Source organism: Cariama cristata, unplaced genomic scaffold, assembly GCF_000690535.1.
Source record: "Cariama cristata isolate BGI_N322 unplaced genomic scaffold, ASM69053v1 scaffold18134, whole genome shotgun sequence".
Taxonomy (NCBI): domain Eukaryota; kingdom Metazoa; phylum Chordata; class Aves; order Cariamiformes; family Cariamidae; genus Cariama; species Cariama cristata.
The window spans coordinates 24872-45044 of record NW_009613703.1 but is presented as its reverse complement, the minus strand read 5'-3'; the positions used below and the strand labels follow the sequence as shown (position 1 = coordinate 45044).

The 20173-nt window shown below is 44.1% G+C and overlaps 2 protein-coding genes across 2 annotated transcripts in view; one reads left to right on the top strand and one right to left on the bottom strand.

Moving 5' to 3' along the window:
• Window positions 1–18008, top strand: part of TRPC4AP (transient receptor potential cation channel, subfamily C, member 4 associated protein) — a 28019-nt gene extending 10011 nt beyond the window's left edge. Inside the window, exons 8-18 of the mRNA XM_009699127.1 lie at window positions 1436–1578; window positions 5909–6040; window positions 6740–6798; window positions 9209–9310; window positions 11133–11216; window positions 11548–11638; window positions 11984–12124; window positions 13724–13832; window positions 14012–14124; window positions 14378–14584; window positions 16304–18008. Coding sequence (XP_009697429.1) covers window positions 1436–1578; window positions 5909–6040; window positions 6740–6798; window positions 9209–9310; window positions 11133–11216; window positions 11548–11638; window positions 11984–12124; window positions 13724–13832; window positions 14012–14124; window positions 14378–14584; window positions 16304–16441 — 1319 coding nt within the window. The 3' untranslated portion in view covers window positions 16442–18008. The remainder of the gene's footprint in view (window positions 1–1435; window positions 1579–5908; window positions 6041–6739; window positions 6799–9208; window positions 9311–11132; window positions 11217–11547; window positions 11639–11983; window positions 12125–13723; window positions 13833–14011; window positions 14125–14377; window positions 14585–16303) is intronic.
• A 1449-nt stretch (window positions 18009–19457) lies between these two features.
• Window positions 19458–20173, bottom strand: part of MYH7B (myosin, heavy chain 7B, cardiac muscle, beta) — a 24904-nt gene continuing 24188 nt past the window's right edge. Inside the window, 3 exon segments of the mRNA XM_009699126.1 lie at window positions 19458–19578; window positions 19759–19896; window positions 20072–20167. Coding sequence (XP_009697428.1) covers window positions 19570–19578; window positions 19759–19896; window positions 20072–20167 — 243 coding nt within the window. The 3' untranslated portion in view covers window positions 19458–19569.

Sequence of the window (20173 nt, the reverse complement as noted above, 5' to 3'; positions counted from 1 at the left end):
CACTAATCTCCCCTGGAGTGACAAAAATAACACGTTTGAGGTAAGTGACTTTACCAACGTTTTGCTCTAAAGCTTAGGCTGATGGCTTTAGGTCGAAATACTTCATACCAAGCAAGCAGTCTCTCCTTTAACAGAAGAAAGGTCGTTCCAGGAAAATTAAGTAAGTTAATTGGAAAAAAAAATAACTGTTCCAGGTGAGCATATGGAAGTGTTAACACAAGGTTAGGAAAATACTTTGAAGCAAGCGCATGGTTTGTTTCTTCACCCTTCAGTATTACAAAAATGCAATGTATGTCTTGTAGAACTCAAAAGTATTTGATAACGTAATGAGAATTATCCCAAAATTTTGGTATCTAAATCTTTGCTACTGTGCTTCTTTGGAAAACTTTCTTCCTTATGCAGCTTGTTCATTAGTTTTGTAGCAATTAATCATTAAGACTTCTGAAAATACGCAAAAAATGAAATACGTGAGTGCTCAAATTGCATCACGCACATACCTTTATACACACCAGCTTAGTGGAATGCTTAGTGGAGAATGCTTGGTATTTTGGAACAGAATTCACAAGGCAATTTTACTGAGGTGGAACAGACCCAGTCACAGCCCTTGACCCACAACATCAGTTAGCGAGCAAACCTATATGTACTTTCCCAGAATACTACCTCAGTGTCCAGTGGCTTGTGGCTTAGGGACTTCAGAGTCAGAGGTGGTGTCTATGCTGTTCAGCCTTTGATAGTTTCCTTCCTTTGTATGTTTGCCTGGTTACTATTTCTTCACATGGGTTCAAAAAGCATTTATCCTGTGGCAGGGCAGTTCATCACTTAGCTCTTCACACAATACACAACTAATTCCTTTCTGAACTGCAGACTACAAGTTTCATTATGTCCTTATTTGCTTTCTCTGTGTCACTCATGATTTCTGTCACATTTTCCACTTGCAATCGTGGCATGTTGTATCCTGTTTCTGCACTTAGCAGTATAATTCTAGATAGGGCTATGAAAATTATTTAACTGTGGCCTAAGTATACTGGTACTGAGGTATGAAATGAAAGCAGACTAATAGTAAATACTTCTGATAATCTCACCCCTACTTTTATTACCTTTTCTGCCATGTCCTTTCTGGTGCGGTAGTCTATTAATTCATATGGGTGATCCTACTTATTTTAGATGGATGATGCCATTTAGCTTATTATGGAAAAATGAAATAATTTTTAAAACCTAATTTTATCTCCTCTAAAGTTCCAGCTATCTTTTTTCTCTTCTGTGGCATTTAATTTAAGTTAGTTGGTTGTTGTATGTCACTACTTTTAGTTGAGAAGAAGATTCAAGGAGACGGGCTGGTCTTACATCTGCAGTGTTTCAGTGTAAAAGTAATAACTGTAACAAATCCTTTCCTGTTGAAGCTGCCTCAGGCTCACATCTTTGCCATCTTGTTCAGAGTCTTCGGATGAAAGTGGGTTGGCCAACACCTCAACACGAACACAGCTTCCACAGTCCATGAAGATCATGCACGAGATTATGTATAAGCTGGAGGTGTTGTATGTTCTCTGCGTGCTGCTTATGGGGAGACAAAGGAATCAGGTGAGCACTCGTAAACGGTTACACATGCAGAAGTTGATGTCTCTTCAAACCTAAGTGCTCGTTAACTAGGTCATGGACACAGAAACATGAAGGGCAAAGCTCAAGGTGTAAAGCTGGGCAAATCCCATCATTGCAGCGATGCACAAACAAGTAGGTAGTGTTTCATTGCTGAGAACCAGAATGAGCCATCGGACAGGGCTTGTCACAAGTTGTGCTGGCTGGTGTGAGGGGGGTGGTCAGTCTCTGCAGAGCTACCACTCTGGTGCAAGATGGATGGAAGAGGATGCCTCTGGGATGAGGCATCCCGTCTCTTGTGTGGGGAAGTGTGTGGGTGTACCTGGATGCTGCAGGAGCTGCAGCCAGGTGTTCTTCCCCCTCTTGGTGCACTAGTGACCCGCTTGGACGGACTCCCTTCAGGCCTTCCCTTTCTTTGGCCGCTTTCACTTTTGGAAATCCTCTGGAGTGATTTGTGAATGGAAGATTTTTGCAGTAGATTCCCATGTCTCTGCTGAGTTTCAACATGTTGTTAAACTTTCAACTGGGAAGATATACTTCACTACTGTCCACTCTAGGCACTGCCTAGAAATCCCACTCATCTGTTCCTTTTGCATTTCTTCCTTTCAAAATAAAAAATAATTTGTTCCCTGCCTTACATAGGCTTATGGAGAACCAGTCACTGCAGCTTGGCTCTAGTTTGATTTAAATGGGTCAAAAGCATATTGTGAAGGGAAAAGAAAAGCAATCCGTTGGTGCATTTTTGACAGATTTCCAACATTGGCAGTCCGCTCAGCTCAGCAAAGCAGCTTGGAATAGCAGGGGCATTTGGATGCCCTAGAGACTGGGAGGATCAGATTGTTTTGAGTTGTCAAAGGGCTGTTTTATTAGGCAAGAGTAGCTGTGTTGGGGGGCTGTTACTTAAGCATATTTATCTTGTTCTTTGCTGGTAACCTCCCACTGTATAGGAGTCACAAACACTCGCCGCAGGCAGTCTCTTAAATCTCTTACTTTGAATTTAAAATAGAAGTGCATTTGTAGTACAGTCCCGAACATAACTAACGTGTTCACTCTGAACCTACAAATGTGATGAACTCAGCATTAAAAAGAAATAGATTCTGTATAATGGTAACCAGAAGAAACTAGCAATTCTTGCAGAAACCACAATCGCTACCATAAGAAACTCGTAATCCTGTTGTCATTTCTTTTAGAAGTACTGTTTCTGTTGGGCATAAAATAAAATTTTTAAAAAACCCAAGACATAACTGGAACTACCAGAACATGGATCTGTTAGGAGGACTTTTTTTCTCCATTGTATCAAGTCAGATAATTAATCCCTGCCTAATTTCACCACAAGAATGCAGTTTTATAGATACTGCAGGAACTGCTTGCAGCTTGCACTCGTCCTGCTGCCGCCTGTTCAGGGAACTGGAGGTGCTGGCTTCCATACCTCCCTGGGTCAGTTCTAGTGTGTTACTGTCAAATGTGACAAGGTGGAAAGAATGCAGCTGAAATAGCTAGCTTTGAAGCTGACATTTTTTTTTTTCACCTTAATTTCCTGGGAAAACAACTCTTTATTTTTCTTCTGCTACTTCTGCCCCTATGCAAACAGGGAAACTGTCTAAGGATAGAGCTGGCATGCAGTTCACTTCTTAAGGGCTGATTCAGGACTGGAATTGAATTCTTGAAAGATTTGAGTTACTTCATTCCCAAACACTTTTTGTCCAGAACCAGCTCTTCTTGTAAAATCTACTGCCTTTGAAAGACATGATATATCCTTCATTCCTTAACCTACATAAAGTTTTCAAAGCCTTGTGTGGCGGATGTGAATCCCTTCCCCATCCTGAGAGGCAGTCAGATTAAGAACTGGAGCTGAGCTGCTCTACGTGGAAAGCTCCAATAAGCAGGGAACAGCAGTGTCTGCAATAGCATTCTTACTGTCAAGCATTTCAGCTGCTTGATGGTGTCTCCTCTTCTATGAGGGAATAAAAGCACAGGATCTGTGACATCCGTCTTCCAGTCTAAGCAACCAAAGGTCGTACTGGTTTTGTATTGGAATAATTTTGCTAGAATTTCTAAAGGGCATCACAAACCTGCTTCAGTCTTGATGATAATCAACATAATGGTCTGGTGTTTGTTTGAAGCATGATGCAGCTTCCTAACAAATTCAACCTGTTGCTGAATGTTTTTTCTAAAGCCTTGGTTTAAACTTGACTGCTGGCTAACTTGCATAAATTTACAACTGTGCTAGCAACAGCGTGGCTCCTACCTGCTGCCATGTTGGGGATGATTTCACCCTTGGGGATAAGTGGGTGTTTCACTGCAGATCTGTGTCTCTCCTTCCTTCTCATTATGGTCACACCCTAAATTACTCTCCTTACATATTTTTCTAGGCTGTCTTGCATGTCTGTATTGTGGTGAAAGGCAAACAGCTGATTTGCTCCTGCTGTAGGGAGCCAAGCTGCACGCAGCAGAAACTTGTAATAGTTCTAGTGAGAAAGCAACAGAGCAATTCATGTGAAGCTGGGCAGCAACAGGAAAAAGTCAAAGGAGTTCGAAGGATTAATATAGAGCAGGGATTGTCTTGGCATCCCCAAGCCGAGTAGTTGTAATGAGTTTGGGGTTTGGGAGTGAGTGTGATCCAAAAGCAATGACTGTGACTGAGGAGCTTTGTCATGCAGCCGTCTGTCAGGTGAGAACTTAGAGTTAAGCAAACTAAAAGTAAACTGAACACATTTGAAATTAGAGATGAGTCATTTGGAATAAGCAGATTACACTCTGGGTCGAAAGGAGCAGATTCATGAGTTAAAACAATGAGCATAGAGAGCTCTTCCTTTAGTGAGGGGCCGAGGCTTTTGCAGGCAGCTCGCACGCTTGGTTTCATCCTGTTGTGCTTGTGCCATGCTGGCTGCTGAGGGTCGGGGGGAACTACAAGGGGGTGTTTTGTTTGGAGAGATTCCTCAGAGCTGGTTTGGTTGGAGGCTTTGTGACTAGATCAAAGTATCTGAGAGTGTTTTAAAGTAAGGGAGCACTGAAGGACTCCAGGCTTTGCAATCTGTCAGGGTAGTATGGGTGAGGTGGGAAGGAGCTGCACGCTTCCTCAGGTGTGATATTTGGAGATGCCCAGCAGTGGGAATGTGATTTCCGTACAGATGGGAATGTTGGTGGCTACAGCCAAGAGGAACGCAAAAGGTTATCGGCTATGCTGCAAACAGGAGTAAGAATGAAAACCTGTAAAATAGCTTCGGCTTCAAATATTTTTTATTTATTCAGGTATTTGAGGAAATAGAAAATGGAGTGATCTGCTTCAAATACTGGTAGTTATGATTCTGCATCTTGGGGATGACCTGGGTTATTAGGTGACTTGATTTTAAGGAACATGTCCATTACTGCTTTCGGCACTTAATTTTTACAGCACGTTGGGATTCCCAGTCATGTGTGGTTTTCATTTGCACCACATCTCAAGAGGTAGGACTTGTCATAGGCCTACAGCTGATGAGAGTCCCACTTTGTATTTCTTCTATTCCTCATTTTCCAAATTGCTTACATTTTACATCATTTTATGTAAATGTAAGCAATTTACATTGCTTACAATTACATCAGTTTTCCAAATTGATACATCAAAAGTATCACAGCTTCTACTGAAGGTATTTAACAGCTATTTACACCAAAATTACTAGCTTTTTTACATGACTAACTCTACAGTCTGCTTCAAACACGTCATGAGGTACCGCGTCCTAGCTTGGCAGGCATACTGATAAATAAACCTGAGTAATTTGGCATTTTCTTCTCTTCTGAGCATTCTCTAAAGAAGTTCAACTTCCCCTTAACCTGAAGCAGCAGCACTTGAACTGCAGCGTGGTTGTGTTACTGCTGGACTCTGCTCTGCTCAGAACTCCTGCCTAGGTCACTTGAACAAAACCAGTATCAATAGTTTGTATTGTCTTCAGTGGACTGTCTCAGCTTCAGCTGTGTGAACTAGAAAGCGAAGGATGCTCAGTGGATGAGAAGTTAGGTATAGATGTATTTTGAATGTGCTGTAAGTGATCTCCCGATGTCTAAAGCTGCTTCCAGAGGCACAATGGTTAACTGAAGCACTGGCTAACAGCTCTCTCCCAAAACGTCTGGTTTTTATCTGTGTCCACCAAATGGAAACTACTCGAATGATACACCGTGGTTAGTCTGCATGTTAGCACAAACACATGCTATTCGATAAAAAAAATTCACTCTTTCTGTTGCCACAGGATGACGTAATTGTGCCCATCTGTTTACCAGACTACGTTATATCCGTATTTGAGGCTGCAACGAATGAGTATGTACTTCTCTTGTTTTCCAGGTTCATAAAATGATAGCAGAGTTCAGACTGATTCCTGGCCTCAATAACTTGTTTGACAAACTGATCTGGAGAAAGCATTCGGCATCAGCCCTTGTTCTGCATGGACACAATCAAAATTGTGATTGTAGCCCAGTGAGTAACTTTTTAGATCCTGTCATGGATTTTTATCCTATCCTGTAATTCTGAGGAGTTGTATTGAGTAACTGGGTGCTTGTATAATAAATGAGTTGAGATGTGGTAGCATTCAGTTTTTTGTGAATTACTGTTTTCACTGAAATCTTTATCTTTGGCTTATGCTGGCAATTTGGCAGAGGGCAATTTAGCCTCTCCCCTCTCTCCAAATTTAGGAACTGGGAAAGGGGTGAATTCTGTGGTCCCTGGAGGCCAAAGGTAGAAGACAACCAGAATATTAAGGAAATGGTAGCTAATGGGTCTAGCAAGGAGAGGCACAGAACACAAAATGGATCACAGTCATGGGTTGGTTTTTTTTTGGGGGGGGGGTTGTTGTTGTTTTGTTGGGTTTGTTTCTTTCCCCGCCCCCCCGAACCTGGATATTCTAAATTGATCAATACAGTGATAAGCTTTTTTTACCTTTGCAGTAAGAAGAAATTATTAACTGTTACATGCATAGGCTTGGAGGAAATCTCCACTTCTGTTCTATTTCTGCGTGTAAAGTGCAGTCTTCCCCATTTATGCAAGTCACTTGTTCTGCTGTCAAAATGGGTTTGATTTGGATAGGTTTTCAATTCAGCTGTTTCATGTCAGCTTGGTAACTACTGATATCCAAAAATACTGAAGCAAAATTTTTTGACCTTTCTTGTCTCTTTTTAGGACATTACTTTAAAGATACAGTTCTTGAGGCTTCTTCAGAGCTTTAGCGATCACCATGAGTGAGTATGAAAAGCTGTGATAGATTGTGGCTCGGTGGTATTGTTTGCCTGGTTGCAGTTACAGCGGGTGTCCTAGGCATGGTGCAGGCTCCATGTGAATGGAACATTGTAGTGTCCTTAAACTCAATTCAGATGTTCACGTGCCTTTCGGCTCCTGCTATGAAAAGGCTAAGGATATGCTCTCCAGTGGGCATGTCTTAGTATGTCTGTTGATGATTAAAAATAGCCCATTTTGCTTCATGTTGAAACAAACTGAAACATTTATATGATGAGTTAATGCTTTCTGGCTAAAGAAATAGAGAGGCAGCTTTCATGATGCTGTTTATCTGTCTTCTCCCTGAGAGTTGGTAGTCAGCCAGTGTGCTCATGAGAGTACATGTACCCTATGGGGACATGTTCAAGTTTAATTCAGAGCGGAACAAGCATGAAACAAAGGCTGTTGGAAGATCAGGGTGAAAGACAGCATACCTCTGAAAAGGTTAATACTATTTTGCCTTTGTAAAAATGCTGGGAAGACATGATTGCTGTCTAAATGCCAGCCATAGAGAAGACCTGATTAAACTCAATGGGAAAATGTTAGGGGAACAATTATCTGTCAGCTAGCCATCGGGGAAGCTAGATTGGAAATAGGAAGAAAGCTTTTGTTTGCCTTCAAAAGGCATACTTAGGAAGCTTGAGTCTGCTGGAGTAGTCGGAGGGGTGATGCAGTTTGCTTGGGGTTTTTCTAATGCTGTACTGCTGGTGCAGGGTACTTGTTGCTCTAGTCTGACTTGTAGAATCATATCTTGCATTCTGTCAGTGTCCTGTTGCTCTAATTCAGTGCTGCAAGATGGTGTCCTGTTGCTTACAAACATCTGCATTTGAGGCATATTGCGCTTCTTGCCTAGCTGGTCGTATCTACAGTCAGGGTGGTATTTTTGTGCAGGCTCTATCTAGTACTGTTAGATACGCATCTTGGAAGAATCAGCCTTTTTGTGGAGTATTAGCTTTAAGAATGGGGAGCTGCTGGACGTACTGTAAACATAAGGGGAAGGCTGACCTATTATAAATCCTCCACGTAAGACATTGTTTGCCCAGGAATCACTCCAGGTTTTCCAATAAAATCTCTTTAGATAATGTTCCTACTGAAGTGGCTACTACAAAGATCTCAGGCTTGTTTAAACAGAAAACAGCTTTCAGCTGTAACATTTGACCAAGTGGAATGTGGAATCTGGTTAGGGTTTTTAAACAAATAGTTACATGAACTTTCTATGAAATCACAGATAAGCTGAGTTAGCTGAGGACAAGATGAGAGCAAGTACTTAATATACTAATATTAACTTCAGTAGAATTGTGTATAAACCAAACTTGCAGAACTGTTTATTGCATGGAGAGAGAGGCTGTATTTTCATTACAGAACGCTGTTGATCCAGATCAAAAGAAGCTTCACAGGACAGCCTCAGTGGGCACTAGTCTGGAAGATAGTCTTTGAAGCAAGAAGGCACCTCTGTCGCCTTTCTGGTCTAATAATTTATCTTATGTGTAGTTGCTATGTTTTGATGAATAGGTTCTCTTTGCAGACCCTCACACTCATCACTGCATCCTGTGCTCCCTTAGGTTTCCTGAAAATAAACCTTTGTCTGATTCTGAGAATTTTGAAGTAGGAGGGCTCTAAGGGAGCATGCTGACATTGGGCAGGGAGTCTGTCAAAGGGAGCCTCTGGGCTACGTTTCTACATTGTCAGACTTTTTGTGCATTTAGTTTACAGATAAGTTAACTGATTTTCATTATGAAAAGTTCAGTATTTGATAAAAAATTTCATGCAAATTCCTTGGTTTTATATCCATTCCTATTCTGTTTTCTACATTTCATAATGTTTTTAAATATTTCCAGAGTAAACAGTTTGCTCATAGTAATAAAATACCAGGATGATTGAGTACTTCTTTTGCGGTTTCTGCTTTCTAACTGAGATTTGTTAGTGATAAAGAGCATGATCACTATAAGGCAGAGAAAAAACGTAGAAAGCTGTGACAAAGTTTGCTATTTAAGTCTTCTGAAATTCAGCAAACTGTTGCTGAGATTTTTTAAAAATGAGTGTTACCCGGAAGCAAATATTTACAAAACAGACCATAAGATTCTGAACAGGTCAGCAAAGAACCACCATCTCAAAGCTGGTCAGTGTTGAAACTTCTATTTGGTAAGTTTTGGAGGAGGCTTACAAAACAGCAGTGAGCTGGCCTACCTTGGGAGTGTGCTGTGGTGGAGGGGAGTAGAGCATGAACGGCTCCAAAGAGCCGGAAAGGTGAAAGCTGATTGCCTAGTCCTGCAACCCTCATAGCTGCATGGTTTTACTCTTCAGGGAATTGCACGTTTGTCTGCCTCTCGAATTCATCGTATTTTTCTCCCCTACTCCCTAACTGTCTTGCTTTAGGAACAAGTATCTCCTTTTAAACAGCCAAGAACTTAATGAGCTGAGTGCAATCTCCCATAAAGCCAACATCCCTGAAGTTGATGCGGTTGTCAACACAGATAGGTGAGTAGGGGTAGAGGGTTTAGGTGGGCAGCTTGTAGCGTTTTTCAAGCACTTATATTGGAGGTTTGATGTTACCTGTTTTGTTTGAGGTCCTTCTGTCCACTGCACTTGCTTTAATTTCAGTGACATGTTTCAGTGGGAAGTGTCTAGGTTTGTACGATATTCATGGTCATTAGCAAATCTAAAGTGTGCTTGTGCTCAGAGTAAGGCGCTTTAAGAACCAAAAGCAACCCAAAATAGGGGTTCATGGCCCAGACTTCATTATGACGGGCCAGGTCTGCCTGTTTGTCTGGCCTTTCTCACTACAAGCTTTTCACACAGACCCAGAAAGTAAACTGAGATCCCTCTAATGCGTGAATTGCTGCTACTAATAAATCTTAGTTTTGAGATTCAGGAGCAGTCTCTGCGCACATGCCCATTTCCAGTCTGCATAAACAGATCTAAGTGTGTCTTCTCAGAGTCTTTATTTTAAGAGCAGCTAATAACTAGAGTAAGCTAAATTAGATTAACATGTTAAACCACTTAGAGAATATCCAGTGTTATATTTGAGTATCTTTTAGATTGACTATTTTGATTTAATAAGCTCTTTAATACACGATTCTGATGTACAGACCTCACAAGGTGAAACATTGTTTGCAGAATTTAGTTGTCAGAATACTCCCAGAGTGTCAGCAGGGACTTGGTCTGCACAGAGCAGATTTACCTCGCTTCAAAAGGGAATTATCTAAGAGGATTTCTGGATTATAATTACTATCATAATATTGTGCCTATTTGGGAAGAGATGGTGTCTGTATTACTCCTGATCCTTTCCTTCTAAGCGCAGGAACCTTTCTGGCTTTGTTCAAAAAGGAGTAAGTTTTTGGGGGGAAAAATTCAGTGAAAAGAAGCAGATCAAGGGTGTAAACAGCTTTTTCCAACCAGCAGAGTTTCTCATCTCTGTCAGGTATTAGTAAGAACAGACTATCATGCTGCAAGAAAGCCACTTCCCACAAGGGCTTTGTCAGCTGGCTGTTCGCTGCCCAGCAGAGGTGCTGATACAGTATGTACCCATTAACCTGGGTGCATCTGCTGAATATGCGTGCTGGGGGTTTTTTTTGAGTAGAAGAATGCCCCTTGAAGCATCTTATTTTACCTCTGCAGAATGGTTTGTATAGCTGGACAGGCAGCATTGCTCAGTTACTGGCCTAAACTTGGTTACTTTTTCACCCTTAGCTTTTTGTTTCCGTTTTGCTTTTCTTTGATACATGAGATCAAGGCATTGCTTTCACATGAACTTACTGTCAGTAGATACTCCACTGAAGATGCTATTTAATACAATTAATATTGCAGTTCTGCAGCCTCTATACTTTTTCTGCTACATACAGAAGGCAGCTACCTCATGTAGCGTCTAGGTTTCTGTACTCTGCTCTGCCTCCTAAACAGAACTTGGAGCTTCCTTTACATTTGTTGAGCAGAAAAGGTGTGTTTCTTTCATTCCAAAGCTCAAATGTGGTATATGTTTTTTTTTCTAATGTCTTCATTCCTACAAGCTGTGAATTGGTATTTCTGAAATCATTAAAATTTTGAGAGAAAATGAATAATTTTTCTTTAGGATTTATTTGGAAGTTATGTCGCAGGTATTGCAAATATTTACCAAAGGCAGTGAGGAGAACTCTTCCACTGGTAGAACTAGTAATGAAAGTTAATGAATATTTGGACTGTATATTTAATACTGGGATTTTGATCATTAAAAGCTGTGGAAAAGGGACTGGATTCAGTGTTCTATAAGGTACGGTGCTTGCTAGCCCTTCCACTCATGCTGTAATTTCTTTACATGCTCTAGGAGTCTTGTCTGTGATGGGAAAAGAGGTTTGTTGACCAGACTGCTTCAGGTTATGAAGAAGGAACCAGCTGAATCCTCCTTCAGGTGGGTTCACTTTGCGCTGTAACGTGTTGTTTTGAGTTGACTGGGAAGTCAGTTTGTTTTCATATGGCTTATAGCAGTTGAAAAATCATAAGCTGTGAAAAGATCTGGCTTTGTTGCACTTGGCTACGGTGGCAGTGCAGGTGAGGGAAAATGCCAGCGCTTGCATTGGACCTCATACCCAGTACAGTCAGTGATTTTCTGCAGGATCGAGAAGTCTGTTTCCAGCTTCAGATTGGAATGAAACGGATTAGGAAATTTGATTTAAATTAGAGTTGTGATAAAATACTCCCCTTGCTCCAATATTAAAATTCTCATTTCTTCTATTTTTCAGGTTTTGGCAAGCCAGGGCAGTTGAAAGTTTTCTGCGAGGCACCACCTCCTATGCAGACCAGATGTTCCTGCTAAAGCGAGGACTCCTGGAGGTAATGAAGTATATGTCAGGCTTCATCTGTAATGTATCTCCGTAGCAATGAAGAAGGATTCATCTGTACTGAATTCAAAAGGGTGTAAAAAACGGAATAGAGCAATTTTTGAAAATTATTTGTGAATTCTGCTTGTGGCAACCAGGTGTGGAGTGGCCAGTTGTATAGCCTGCATCATTGGGAAGTTAATTTAACAGAAGACTCAGCTGAATTGTTATCTTTAGTTCTGTCATCTAAGAACTTAACCTGCAGATAAATGTTTTAAATAGTGATTAAGTCAGAGTCTGTGCTGTACTGCTGGCTTGGGCTGAACTGTGGCAATAACATGTTTTCCCCCTATACCAGCATATTCTCTACTGCATTGTTGATAGTGAATGCAAATCACGAGATGTGCTTCAGAGTTACTTTGACCTTCTGGGAGAACTGATGAAATTCAATATTGATGCATTCAAGAGGTTCAACAAGTACATCAACACAGATGAGAAGGTAAATATTTGTAAAAGCTGTCCACAGTGGGTCAAATTACATGCCTTTATAACCAAACCTAGCACTGAGAAATTCAGATGCATTTGCTGATTTTGGTGTGATTGTTGAGCTCGGTGCACAATAAACACTAAGGAGTAAGCTGCCAAAATTTCTTCACAAGCATGTATGTTGCTGCATACACTGTTTTCAGAAGTGCTCCCAGCTGTTCTGAGTCAGCAAGCACTGAGCTGTTCAGAATACACTGCCCTGTTAACATGATCAGGCAAGCCTAAAGTCAGAGCTCAAAGATGGTAGAACGTTTCCTGTGAAGTCACTGGGTTTTGGGTTAAGCTGATAGTTGTGGACATTGAGATAGGCTCCAAAAAAAATCTTTTAGTGGATCTTGGCGGGGGGGTGTGTGGGGTGCGTGTGTCTCCATAGAGATGACTTAAAATATTAATATTTGATACTGCAAAAAGACTTCTCTTTGATTTTATTTGAACTTACAGAAAGTCATGGCTGATGTAATTACCTGTAAAGCTTAGTTGCATATGTGGATCAAGAATGGGCAGCTCTCTATGCAAAGTGTTTTCATGCTTTTGTGCACTTTGTGCATATAACATCAGCTGTTGGGTGGGTTTTGAATGACCTCGTACTCTAGTTTATGGTACTGTAAATTTTCTCTGGTTGCTGTTGGTCTGGCAGACCTTGGTGGGTGGAAGCAGAAATGTGTTTAAAAGAAAGCTGTATTTAATTTCAGGTTGTTTTCTGGTAAATGAACTCACATGTTCTTGAGAATCTGTCTTTATACTTCGTGTGCCTTTCTATTTGTTGATCTATAACTTATTTTTTAATTCTCGTTCTGTATGAATCCCTCACCGTATTCCTCCCTAGCACTGTCTGCTTGTACAAAATAAGTGTAGGAAAACATGGAGCTGGAGGAACTACAGCCAGCAGCCATACTATCTCATCTCCCTCTTTCAAAACAAATAGTGTATGAAGTTGTGGTCCCATTGAAGTGACTCAGCTTCAAAAAAGATTTTAGTGGTGCCAGGACTTTGACATTTTTCTCTTCCGTAGTGTTTTTAAGGTACTTGCTATAGGGATCGTTTGGTCAGCCCTTAGTGCCAGTACTGGCTTGGACTGGATGAGGCAGGCCCGGGGGTGTACACCTCCTTTTATTCTTGTTAGAGATAACAAAAAGCTAATGACCCTGAGTATTTTGGCATTCAGAACCTAACTTGTTTCTGAAGGGAAGGGGAAATTGTCCATGTCTGTGAAGCCTTATGTTGGTGAAGCCTGTATTTTAGGTGCTTGTACTCAGAATTCAAGGCGGTTTCTCCAGTAACCTTCAAGAACTGTACTCATCCAGTGTTGAAAATCTGGAGGATGCTTACTGTTGCCCTACTTGCCAAACCCTGTTCGTAGCTCTTCCTATTTTGGTTCGCTGACCTGTTCCCCTAGCACCAACAGAGTAGTTGGTTTAGTATGCCTCTTGGCCATACAGAGTCTGAAAAGGGTATGAAATGCTGTTCTGTCAGACCTCATCTATGAGTGTTCATGTAGGCTGATTTTTTTTGTTTCTTTTTTAATGCAACACTAAAAAGTTTTTCTCTTTAGTTCCAGATATTTTTAAATCAGATCAACAGTTCATTGGTTGACTCAAACATGCTTGTTCGCTGCATTACGCTGTCCCTGGACCGATTTGAGAATCAGTCTGATGCTAAAGGTAAAGAACAAGAAATGGGGGGGGAGGTGTTTGGTAGTGGTAATAATTATTTTAAGTCTAGATTTTGGATTTAGATGGAGAAATGCCACCCTGCAGGTTTGTTGCTACAGTCTGTTGTGCTTGGACCAATGTGTCTGAACTTTAAGTACCTGATGATTGTCTTTTTTGTCTTGCTGCAGTTGCAGAAGTCCTGTCAGAGTGCCGCCTGTTATCATATATGTCCCAGATGTCCATGAGAATGTCCTTCCTTTTCCGTCTCATTAATATTATTCATGTACAGACACTTACGCAGGTAAAGAGCTGACAGTAACTTTGCGGTTATCTTGCTGATAGTGTAGTGATGAACTGGGCTGGGAGCAGGGAGGAACCTGGCATCTCTTGAGGAGACCCATGTTCCTTCTTTCTTGATACATGTAGGAGCACCTCTTCTGCATGCTTACCATGACCGCGTTTTGCAAGGACATGTGTTCAACTGCTATCTTGATATTTCTTTGTTTGTTTGTTGTGGTGTTGTTGTTTGATCTATGTGTCATTTTTACTTTTAGGAAAATGTCAGTTGTTTGAACACAAGTTTAGTTATCCTAATGCTGGCCCGAAGGAAAGAAAAGCTACCTTTTTATCTGCGCACTTTGCAACAGATGGAATACACAGAAAAATACCCAGGCTTCATCCTGAACAACTTCCACAGTCTCCTGCGATTCTGGCAACAGCATTACCTCAACAAGGATAAAGACAGCACCTGCTTAGAAAATGTATGTGCACCTCTTACCATAGCAAGAATCAATTGTAGCAGTATCTGTCTCCTAGTCACCTAGCAAAAATGGGAAGTGAGAGGTTGTGAAGGGAAAGAAGGGAGCAAGTTCTTCCCCGGTGTAACTTTCTGTAGTGTTTTTCACACTGTCTTACTCAGTCAGGTCCCTTCTGCGAGCAGTCAGACTACCACAAGGTAGATGCTGGGTTTCCCTGCAAACAAGACCGTAGGTCTTGGTTCTGTCACACAGAAGTGAGACTTGCAAATGCTGAGCAGGCTTGAGAGGCAGGGCTGGTGAGATGGCCAGCCCTGCACAGGGGTGTGGAGGCAGGAAAGAGTCCAGCTCCCAAACTAGTTAGCACCTTAACCAGACTGTTCCCTTTCTTCTGGTGTGAGAAACAGTGCAGGAAGAGTATCTGGTGTAGCTGCCAGAAGACAAGGCAGCTGCCCTGTGGAAAGCAGACTGCAAGTTTCCACTCCAGAGCTATCTTGGGCACTGAGAAGAGGAAGAAATGACCTGTGATGAGAAGACAACTCTGTTGTATATGCCCTAGAAGGCTGAAGTGAGGTTGCACAGGTTTCTTCCTTGACTTTTCAGTGATTGGGTGGCAGCTTTAACAGATTTTTAATGTGTTCACGGAAAAGCCCATCTTCTCTGGTGTGTACATACACTGCAGCACACAGCCCTGCGGCTGCGACATGAGTGCAGTGCAGGCAATCTCCTATAGATGAGGTACCTGAAGAGGAGCGGTATTAGGGCTTTGGAAGCAGTTAAAATAAGGAGCTTCAATTCCCTGGAAAGGGGGAGTGTGATGGAGGGAGTCCGTGTGGGAGGGAGAAATTGCACTGAACGGTGCAGACTTGTCTCGCTTCCTGCTGGGATCAGTGCTAGGCTGAGCCAGGTAGGCCTGGGGGAGCGGCAGGGTGATGTGGGGCCTGCAACGCCTGAGTGCCGTGTTACAATGTTCATGCCGTGGTTTGATGTGTCTGTGGTGGGCTGGGCTGCAACGGGGAGATGCTGCTGAGAGCAAAGCTCTCTGCCATCACTGTGTTTCAGGGTCACATCGTGCTGTGCACACACAGTGCAGAACTTGTTGTGTCTTGGGCCACTAGCAAGGTGGAAATAAATAGTTGTCTGGTGTGTAAAGGCTTTGGGTAATACATGATGTGGTGTAGGGCTGCCGGAGAGGCCTTTTGGCTATGAGAGAATGATGCTGGAGTGATGCAAGCAGGGAGGGTGTATTGTCTTTGTGTCTTCCCTAGGAGTGGGAGCTACTGCCAGCATTGATCTGCAGCACCGTGATGTCCCAGTTTGTGTTTGGACTGGACAGCAAAGGAGAAGTTGAGGCTTGTATGTGTGTGCTGCTCATGGGCAGCCCTGCCTGCTGGTCCACGCAGGCTTGCTGGGGTGGTGGTCACCCTGTGCTGCTCTGAACCGGGCTGTTGTTGCTGCAGGTGCTGGGAGTCCCTGCCTGTAGCTGGATAGTGGGAGGTTGGTTGTAGGTGGTGTGGTTGGTTCCACGTCCACCCCTTCTGCTCCACACCCCAGGGAGGGTGGACTGAATGGTTAATCAGAGGTGTTAAACCGTGTGCCAAGGAAAGTCAGGCTGAATAGGAAGCAATTTTCAGTTCTTTCCGCTGAATGCTTTTGGGATGTGTCTTCTGCTGCATGTTGGTGCCAGTGGATGACGCTAACCAGCCTCTTCATCTCTCCCCACAGAGCTCATGTATTAGTTTTACCTACTGGAAAGAGACTGTATCTATACTGCTCAGTCCAGACCGGACATCCCCCTGTGCCATAGTTAGCTACATCGACGAGGCATATATGGACATTGACAGAGACTTTTCTGAGGAGTAATTCTTCGCTCTGGCTTCTGATGGACAGCGCTTGGAGGGTACCTCGCAGCCCGTGGATTTTCAGGGATACGCTGTGTAGTGTGTGTGTGCGTGTGCGGCTTGGAACCGTGGAGCGTTACTGCGTTGTCAAAACCCCAGCCCCCTCTCAGTCCCCATCTCTGATCTCTAACGGATGAGATTTGGAAAGCTCTCTGGGCAACACATTCAGGGATGTATCTTCCAGTTGTTCTGGGATAAAAATAATCACCTGCAAAAACCAGCCTCTTTATTTTTATTTTTTCTCTCTTCCAGCCCAGCGTGGCTGGTCAGAGTTGGGTTTTGTTTTTTTTTGCTGACAGATGAGGATACTCTGTATGTGCCAATTTAGTTGTGGCTCTCTTTCATGGCTACCAGAATTAGCAAGTCAAAAAGCACAGAAATTGCCCTCCAAATGTGAGGTCCAAGGAGCCAGTCTGACACCAGCCACGTGCAGAGCCACCACGAGGACTCCCTTCAGGTGTAATTCTTCTGTTGGGGTTTGGAATCGGGGGTTTAGGGTTGGTTGGAGTGTGAGTGTGTGTGCGTGTGTGCGTGAGTGTGTGTGCTTTTAATTCCTGAGAGCCCCTAGCTCCAGTCACCTCTTCACCATCTACTTTTGGATCGTTTGGTACTAAATCTTGTCTGTTTGTGCGTTAGGAGAGAACCTCTGCTCCTGCTGTCTTTCCTGCAGATCCTTCCCATCTGAAGGTGTTTTACAATTCTGCGGAGAACAGAGACATTTCAGCAGTGGTGGAATTGCAACATGGGTTGGCTTTTTCACAGAGCACTAGCATTAAAATGTACTAATTTTTTAAACTTTGCGGCTTGTCCCTTCTTGGGTAACTAATCTGGTTTTAAAATCCTTTTCCGGACCATTGCTCTTGATGCTAACCTGCTATGCCTGGAAGTCTTACGTCAGTCTCTGCTTTCAGTCCTTAATATCAACACACACATTAATCTTGAAGTGCAATATTTACTGGAGATGTTATTTTTCCTGGATCTGTTTTAATCAGAATGTGTTAAATGCTGGGAATAAACACTCCTGGTTGAAAGTAACTTTGTAGGGTATGTTGGGAAAGGAAGAACTGGGTTTTGGCTGTCCTGATCGCCAAACCTGCATGTGCCCTGCTAGCTGACCAACGTTAATTCCCAGGAATGAGATACCGTCTGAAGTCCTGAGCCACTGCATTTAAGTCAAAAAATAATGCATCTTGCAGCTCCAACTAAAAGAAACCAGTTTTCTTTGAAACATGCATCTGAATTTTTTATTATTATTATTTTCTTAACTTATTTGATGACATGACTTGACTTCAGCTCTCTCCAGGCTCTGGAGAGGGGACCTGCGGCGAGGATGTCCCAGAGCTGTAGTGTTTTCTCTCTTAATCGTTGCCAGCAGAATGAAACCCACTCTGAGGCTCCCTGTGCTGGGGTCTGGATGAGTGAATGAGGCTTCCAGCCCCAGGTGCAGGACTTGCTCTCTAGAAGTCACCCTTCTCCTCTCGCTTACCTCACACTTGGGTGTCCTGCTATGGACTTGCAGTCAGTACTTTTGCTTGCGGGAGCTCCTGGGGATCCTTGTGTCCCTCCCTGGGGGGCTGAATTCCCCTGGCAGATTCTGCCCTGCTCCAGTGAGGTTACGCCGGTTGCACCCGTCGTGTTGGGGAGCTCCTCGCTAGGGCAGCTGCAACTCTCTGTTCTTCATCAGGTCACCCCTACCCTGCTCCCTCCCTCCCCTGAGCTAATTTCTTTCTCACCTGTACTTCTTTTGTTCTTGGGTATTTGTGTTTTTGGTGTATCTTTGCTTCTTAACTGTAATAGATGTACACTTAAAATAAATGCTTCAAATTAAAAAGCTTTTTAAGTTAAGGGATGCCTTTTCCATAGTCTAGTTAATTGGTGCATCCAACGATTGCTGCTATAAATCTGCAGAGTCTCATGTCCATCTCCCTATTTATGTAAAGTACAGGTAGGGGCCAAGCTGCCTCTCTCCTTGGCTCTCGGCCTGCGTGAGGCCGAGCTGAACTCACGCCAGCCTGCCTTCTGCCTCGTGGGTCTCCTCCCCAGCCGGCGAGCACAGGAACTTTTGGGTCCTCACCTGCTAGAAGCAGCTTGGCTTTCCTTTTGCCTTCAGGCTGACACAGGAGGCCGAGCTGGCTGGCTGCAGAGAAGGGCACAGGAAAGAAACCCACAGCAGCTCCTCTGTGGAGGGAGCACGCTGGGCTGCAGGGGAAAGGCTCTGCCTGCAGAGAAGGTCACGGGCACGTTTTAACTGGGGGCCATGTTCCTGTCCGTGCCAGATGCCTCAAGAATGTCGTTTTGAGAGGGACCAGACAGCTCTGTCCTTCATCCTTGTTTTGTCTTATTTATGGAGAGCACAGGGAGGAAGTGTCCTGCGTGGTGCTGGGGAGAGGTTGGGGCAGGCAGCGTGCTGGGATGGGGCGGGAGGTGGGACCCCTGTCACTAACAAATACTTCTGAAAGTCTGCACTGTCCCCACGGATTGCTGAGGTTCGTGCTGCCCAGATTAATGCCAATTTACTAACTGCAAATAAACATATTAAATGGAAACTATTAAAGAAATCTATTTTAAAGAAACGAGTGGAGATGTCTTTCTTTGCAGTCCCTTTGCCGAAGCCGTAACAACCCCCCCTCTGCCCTGCAGGGCTGTAGTTAGGGGGGTTTGTGTTCTCCCCAGAAGCATCAGTTTCAGTGAGGTCTGTCCTGCCCTCCACCCTCACCCCTCACCTCTGGTCCCCTGCAGCTGAGAGAGGGCAGAAGTGTTGTGGTGGGGAGGAACGAGGAAAGGGCTCTTTTCCCAACACCCACCTAATGCCTGGAGCCGAGCCAGGGCTGTAGAGCAGGGAGAGGGGAGGCCGGTGCCTCTCCTGACCCTACCCGGCTGTGAAACGTGGCCCCGGGGACCCCAGTTTGCCCCCCACATCTCCCCCAGCAGAGGCCAAGGCCCTGGTTACCCTATGACAGACACAACGGAGCAAGGCCTGGCAGATCTACGTTTATTCACGCGGTGCAAAGCTGGCAGTGACTGTTGCAGCCATTTGCCTCCGACCTACAGCAGGCAGCTGGGGACAGGACAGGGCAGGCAGCCGCGCTCCTACTCGTGCTGGCAAAAACAAAAACCAAAATGGCTTTGTAAGAGCCTGGGCCTGGAGGCAGGGAGAGCTCTGCCACCCTTCAGGTCCTGGCCACGGCAGTGCTGAGCAGCATGCAACCATTCCCCTGGGTCCAGGGATGGCAGGAGCCCCTGCCCTGCTTCCCCGTCCCCGCAGCCGGGTGGGCTTACCTTGGAGGTGATGGCCTCCCTGGTGCGGGCGCGCAGCTTGTTGACCTGCGTCTCGGCGATGTCGGCACGCTCCTCTGCATCGTCCAGCTCGTGCTGCACCTTGCGGTACTTCACCAGGTTGGAGTTGGCCTGCTGCTCCTGGATGGGGTGAGGGGAGAGGTGGGTGCATGGGGCCCAGCCAGGACACCAGGCTGCGAGCTCCCCACACCAACCTCATGGCCCCTTTCTCTTGCAGCCATCGCAGGCAGCCCCGGCGAGGGACAGCACCGTCCTCTGGCCCCGGAGGAGAGCAGCGGTGGGGATGGGCACTTACCGCCTCCTCAAACTGGCGCTTGTAGCTCTTGACCTTGCTCTGCAGCTTGTCAATCAGGTCCTGCATCCTCGTCAGGTTCTTCAGATCTTGATAAGCCTGCCT